Genomic DNA, 6,530 nt, shown 5'->3' with positions numbered 1-6,530 from the left:
GGCCAAAAATACCAGGCGCCCTCAGGAGGTCCAGCAGTGGGGCCAGAACTCCAGAAGCCCTCCCACTGTTGCGCCCCCCCCCAAGGCACCAAGAATACAGAGCATCACTTGCCCCAGACCGAGAGTTCCTATCTATACCTTGTGAGCCCCCATGGCCAGGGGACACAACCTGGCTCTCCCAACCCCCCGCCCCCGCTTCTGCCTCGGAGGAAAGGCAAGCGCGCCCGCCTGGAGGCATGGCCGGGCGCTTCTCCGCCTGTTCAGGCTGCCGCGGGGGTGGGGAGTAGGGAGCACGCACGGAGGCAACCGGCCGGGCTGGGGGGGGGCGCGCTCGCCTGCCTGCCTACCGGCCCCTCCTCCTTCCTCCTCCTCCTGCGGGCCAGGCCCAGGGCAGCAGGCGCTCTCTCCGGGCCCCAGCACCTGGCGTCACTCTGTCTCTCCCCCCCCCCCAAGGCGGCCAGCTGGGAGGTCTCCAGGCCCCACCGGGAGGATGGCATCTGAGGGGGGCGCCACGAGGCGGCCTCGCCTAGGGCGCACAAACCCTCGCGCCGGCCCTGGATACACCCCAAGATCATATTAGCCTTTTTTTGTCGCTGCATTGGGTTACCTCTCGTTGTTCTGTTCGAAGGCAAGTTTTGGTCCTGTAAACACTGTAGTAGCCTCTAAGGGTGCCGTTTAGAGCCAGGGAGACCTTGCCCAACATTGAGATAATAGAAAAGCATTAAGGAACTGAAAAGGGATTCCCAGCAGTGGTTCTTTGTTCCCGAGGAAGGACCAGAGGTCTGAAACCCTGAAAAACTACCTGGGAAAAGTGTTGGGCTTTCTATATATAATCCTGTCTATTTACTCTTTGGCCTCTGTATTTTCCTAGGATGGATTGGTTGGGCACATTGACTGCATATAATGGATATATTACACTTTTATGAAGTCTCCTTTATGAATATGTTGCGGGAAATAGAGCACACAGTTGTTTTGCTGGTTTTTTTGTCACTGTTCGAAGAGAGCCAGTTTGGTGCAGTGGTTAAGTGCGCGGACTCTAATCTGGGAGAACCGGGTTTGATTCCCCCACTCCTCCACTCGCACTTGCTGGATGACCTTGGGCAAGCCGTAGTTCTGATAAGAGCTGTCCTTGAAAAAGAGCAGTTTCTGTCAAGAGCTCTCTCAGCCCCTTTTACCTCACAGGGTGTCTGTTGTGGGGAGGGGAAGGGAAAGGAGTTTGTAAGCCGCTCTGAGACTCCTTTGGGTAGTGAAGGGCGGGGTATAAACCCAATCTCTTTATTTTCTTCTTCCAAAATGCCCTTTTCGTAACGCAAAGATGAAAGCTGCCTGGTTGCCATGAACGCAAGATTGCGAAGTAAAAAGCTAGGTGGAAAGAGAGAGATCTGAAGCAGATGCAGGGGAGCCCGGAGTTTCCAGGTGGTCGCCTGGAGGCAACTCTTCATTCGCCCTAGGCGAGCGCCGGATTCCGTGTCTGCCGTACTTGTAGCAGGTCGCAGCCATCTGATTTTCCCCTTTCTTTCTTTTCTCTCGGGCAGATCGTCCTTGGTTGCAGGAGAGAAGCAAGGTGGAGAGGCTGCAGAACAACCTGGAACTGGCCTTCAAGCACATGTTGCGGAAAAACCACCGGGAAGGCATCTTGGCCAAGGTGGGCATCGTCGGTGTTTGAAGCCGGAACGAGAACTGTGGGTTACAACAAACAGGATGCTGGGAAATCCACGATCGGATTTTCCCGGTGTCTTCTTAAGCTCGATTAGAGCTACACGGGGCTTCCAGTTCAGATCAGAGCCACCCCAGGATAGAGGTTTAACTGTCTCCCCCTCCCCCAGTTTCACAAACGGAAAGATGGTTTCCCACGCTATTGAGAGCCAGTTTGGTGTCGTGGTTAAGGGCGCGGACTCTGATCTGGGAGAACCGGGTTCGATTCCCCCACTCCTCCCATCGCACCTGGCTGGGTGACCTCGGGCAAACCATAGTTCTAATAAGAGCTGTTCTTGAAAAAGAGCAGTTTCTGTCAAGAGCTCTCTCAGCCCCGTCTACCTCACAGGGTGTCTGTTGTGGGGAGGGGAAGGGAAAGGAGTTTGTAAGCCGCTCTGAGACACCTTCGGGTTGTGAAGGGAGGGGTATAAATCCCGTCTTCTCCTCCTCTTCCATTTTTTCTTGGAGAGCCCATTTGGCATAGTAGTTAAGTGCATGGACTGTAATCTGGGAGAACCGGGTTTGATTCCCCCACTCCTCCACTCGCACATGGCTGGATGACCTTGGGCAAGCTGTAGTTCTGATAAGAGCTGTTCTTGAAAAAGAGCAGTTTCTGTCAGAGCTCTCTCAGCCCCGCCTACCTCACAGGGTGTCTGTTGTGGGGAGGGGAAGGGAAAGGAGATTGTAAGCTGCTCTGAGACTCCGAGTGAAGGGCAGGGTATAAATCCAATCTCCTCCTCCTCCTCCTCCTCCTCCTCTTCTTCTTCTTCTTCCTCTGCCTCCCCCTCGTCTTCTTCCTCTGCCTCTTCCTCCTTCTCCTCCTCCTCTTCTTCTTCTTCCTCCTCCTCCCCCTCTTCTTCTTCCTCCTCCTCTCCTCCTTCTCCTCCTCTTCTTCTTCTTCTTGGCGGACCACATGTTTCCCAAGCAGCTGAAGGGCCCCTTCATTCTCAGGTGGCTGCAGCTGGTCGGGCTTGGGGCGGGGTTTCCATGCCGGCCAGCTGGCCAGAGGCTGGCCGAACCCCCCAAAAATCAGGGAAACCCCCGCCCGGACCAGGGGTCTGGCAACCCTACTTCCAGCTGGATTGTCGGAAGTGATGTCACGGCGTCATGGGAAGCCTTAGGTGTACGTTTCCACCACCGCCACGCCAGTCTAGGGTTGCCAGCAGGCAACCAGCCAGGGGGCTGTGGGGGAGACAGCGTTCACAGCAAAAAAAAATTTTTTAAGAAAAACAAGGCCTCCCCCCCGCTTACAGGAAGTTCTGACCACAGAGTTTCTGGGGATTGCTAGAGTTACCTTTGCCACTTCCGGGTAGTCCTAGGAATCATCAGGAACTCTATGGTCAGAACTTCCTGTAAGTAGAAGAGACTTCATTTTTCCTCGGCAGGTCGGGGCTGCCATTGGCTGGGGGCGAATGGGTACCCCGGGCTCGTGTGCCACGTTCCCCTCGGGCCCCCTTGGAGACGTGGCCTGCAAAAGCAGGGGATGAGTGTTTGAACGAGAGAGTGACCGTCCCCGCTCGTGTGTGTCCCCCCCTCCTTTGCCACAGCTGCCCTCGAAAGCCAAGCTCCGGAGCCTCTGCCACCAGCACATGGAGAAGCTGCGGTCATTCCGCCAGATGTACCCCATCATCGTCCACGCCGTCTTCCCACCGCTCTACAAAGAGCTGTTCAGCTTGGACTGCGACCCTCCCCAGGGGACGGCCGGGGAGTAGCGCCCCCCACCCCAGTCGCAAGAGGAGGGCTGCGCCCGGAGGTCTCTTCCCATCTCTCTGCCTCTCTCCGATCTGCCGGTTTGCCCTCTGGGGCCGACACCAGAGGACCCAGGGCGGAGGGGGGGGGTACGGGAGGGCAGGAGAACCCAAGACCAAAATTAAGATCCCGTTTCCACGCATTCCTGTCCAAAGAGCGCGATCGGGAGCAGAATGCCTGGGGGTGGGGTGGGGAAAGGGCTGTGTTGTCCCAACGTCGATTTTGGTACGTGAACCTTGGAGCCGCTTCGTGCCCGAAGGAAAAGGCGGGGCGAGCCCACGGCGGCCACCCCGCATCGCAGGAACGGCGGGTTATGGGGTGTGAGCAACGTCGATGGAAGATGCTCGAGGGCTGGGCGCCGTTTGACGCACAAACTGTTAATTAACGGAGGGTCTCGTGGCCACAGGGTACTCCTGAGAGGAGGAATTTTTGGGGTTCTTTTATTTCTCTCTCTCTCTCTCTCTCTGTGACGTGGTCTCATTGGACGGGCAAAGTCCGGTTGTATGATATTAAACTGCTTAAGAATTTAATAATACCGTATACTTAGACAAAGCTCATTTTAGCAGAATAAGAAACTGTATACTTAGTGATCTGCAAAATATGTATATGTATATTATATATATATTATATATATTATATATATATATCTATTTTTGTAGACAAATGTGGTTCTATAAGATAGATCTCTATTTTTAAGTGTCTGACCGCTTCTTTATTTGAAAACGAAGGAGTCCCGATTTCTCTCTCTTTTTCTCTTTTTTCTCTGTTGTCAGCAAACTGGCTTCTTTTATGAGATTCTAAAAACCAGCAGCTTTCTGAGTAATAACAACAGTGACCCTGTCGCTTTTGATTCATTTTTTTAAAAGAATGTGTTGGATTTCCAGGTTCCTTGTGCCAGGGAATGCGTCGGTATTAATCAGAGCCAATTTATAGGGACTAACTCAATAATTGAAAATAACCAAAAGGCAAACTCCTAATCTCATCAACCCTCAGACAATCGTGTCCAATATTGGCTCACCTGCTTCCGTCCCTTCAACCTCAGATATTAATGGGATAGTCCCACTCATTGCACTGTTGTGTATTTGAACTGTCTTTTACATCCCAATGGCAACATGGGATCCATTTTGCAATTTTTACGTGTTACAGCCATATGTGTGCTAGTGGATGGGGGGGGGGGAGACTGTCATCCACGGAATGTTGATAAATGGCACAACTTCTGTGAGCAAAGTGAGATTTTGGTCCCTAAACCCAAAAAGGAGTCTTAGCCGAGATGAACGGCTTGTTCTGTCGGCAGGAGAACAGGATGCTGAGGAAGCCGTTAGAGACGGCGTGATTTGAACTCGCCGCTATCCGAGTTTTTTGTTCTTGACAAAGCACCTCCCTCTGCAGTGCAGCAAAGTCTGTTCACTGCACTACTAAACTGCATTAATTTTTTTTTCCCCTGCCAGTTTAATTGGCATGGCTTCCCCCAACTAATTCTAGGTTTTATCGTTTCCCGAGGGGATAATGACTCGTCTTTCTGGGAGAGAGAAGGGTAGAGCGCGTGCAAACAATCCCTTAATTATTTCTTTTCCTAGGGCAGCTGCTCGATTTGAGGAAAGTTTAGTTGATTTAATTCTGCCTGGGTTGTTTGTTTGTTTTTTAGAGTTTTATTTTGATTCTTACAAAGGATATTCAGACATATACCATGTCCGGAGATTTACTTGTTAAATATGATTTCCAAGGAAAATAAAGAAAACGAGGTATATGTATTGACTTATATTCTCACAGCAACTAGAATTTTAATAGCAAAACACTGGAAGCAAGAAAAGATCCCAACGACAAAGGAATTAGCTACGAAGCTTTTGGAAGTGGCAGAAATGGACAAATTGAATCCAATTCTACAAGGAAAAGATGATAAGATATTTCAAGAAAGATGGGGTGGAATATATAAATGGATAAAGGAAAAGAATATGTAATAGACTCCTGAATGGTATATATATATGTGGGGGGGGGGGGGAAATTCTGCCTGGGTTTTAAGCGACCAGTGAAACACGCGGATGCTCCGCACGTGAATGAAACGACACTTCTGAAGCAAAAATTTAAAAAAGGATTCTTTGCTTTGAACTGATGCATTCCCCAGCCCTCACAGTATCAGAAGAGGCATTCCTTCCTGGGTGAGACAGATGGAGGAATGCCTCTTCAAAGAGGGCGTCCCACTACCCATGGCTTGGTTAATAACTTGCATTTCGGATCACCACTTTTTTAAGTCGATCAAAAGATTCTTGATCAACTGAACTGCAGGCTGTGGAAGGTCGGTAGTTCAGCAGTTCGAGACCCAGGTGCCGCGCGACGGAGTGAGCTCCCGTCTCTATTTCCAGCTCCTGCCAACCTAGCCGTTCGAAAGCAAGAAATTGCGAGTAGATAAATAGGTACCGCTTCGGTGGGAAAGTAACAGCGTTCTGTGCGCCTTGGTGTTTAGTCATGACGGCCACATGACCACGGAAACGTCTTCGGACAGCGCTGGCTCTTCGGCTTGGAAACGGAGATGAGCACCGCAACCCTAGAGTCGGATTCGACTGGCTTTCGAGCAAGGGAAACCTTTACCTTTACCTTACCATTTGGGTATTTTAAAAAAAATAGAAGAACAGTGTAGAATTATTATAAATAAATTAGGCTTAACGGAATCTCTGCCTGCCTGCCTGTCTGTCTCTGTCTCTCTCTTCCTCTCTCTCTGTGTTATAGTTTTTAACAAGTTAAATAATTTGACTAAATTGGTTTAAAAGTCAGGCAGTATTAACTATAGTAAGACTTAAAACAGAGGTTTAGCCGTAATATTTTCCACTTGAGTTCCGATTACTTTGGAGGGTACATGGACACAAGGGTGTGTCCTGGAGAGTTTGGGGTAAAGGGGTTTATTAGCTTTTTCTCTTTTTATTCCCCCCATTTTAATGTTCTGGTTATTACGCTATAAAACCGTCTTGGTAACTTCAAGGCTATTTTTGAAAAGAGAAAATTGTATACTTTTTTAAGAGACATGTGGTTTTTATATGACGGAAGCAAAAAAATTGAATTTTTCCGGAATGCGTGTTCATCAAGGGCTGCCA

At 50.0% G+C, this 6,530-nt stretch overlaps 1 protein-coding gene across 1 annotated transcript in view; it reads left to right on the top strand.

Annotated features, from left to right (window-relative positions):
- Positions 1–3,934, top strand: part of RORC (RAR-related orphan receptor C) — a 25,778-nt gene extending 21,844 nt beyond the window's left edge. Inside the window, exons 6-7 of the mRNA XM_015416045.1 lie at positions 1,536–1,645; positions 3,243–3,934. Coding sequence (XP_015271531.1) covers positions 1,536–1,645; positions 3,243–3,407 — 275 coding nt within the window. The 3' untranslated portion in view covers positions 3,408–3,934. The remainder of the gene's footprint in view (positions 1–1,535; positions 1,646–3,242) is intronic.
- The last annotated feature ends 2,596 nt before the right edge of the window (positions 3,935–6,530 follow it).

This window comes from Gekko japonicus, unplaced genomic scaffold, assembly GCF_001447785.1.
Source record: "Gekko japonicus isolate JY-2015 unplaced genomic scaffold, Gekko_japonicus_V1.1 scaffold226, whole genome shotgun sequence".
Taxonomy (NCBI): domain Eukaryota; kingdom Metazoa; phylum Chordata; class Lepidosauria; order Squamata; family Gekkonidae; genus Gekko; species Gekko japonicus.
The sequence above is the reverse complement of the archived record's forward strand: the minus strand, read 5'-3'. Positions and strand labels throughout refer to the sequence as shown.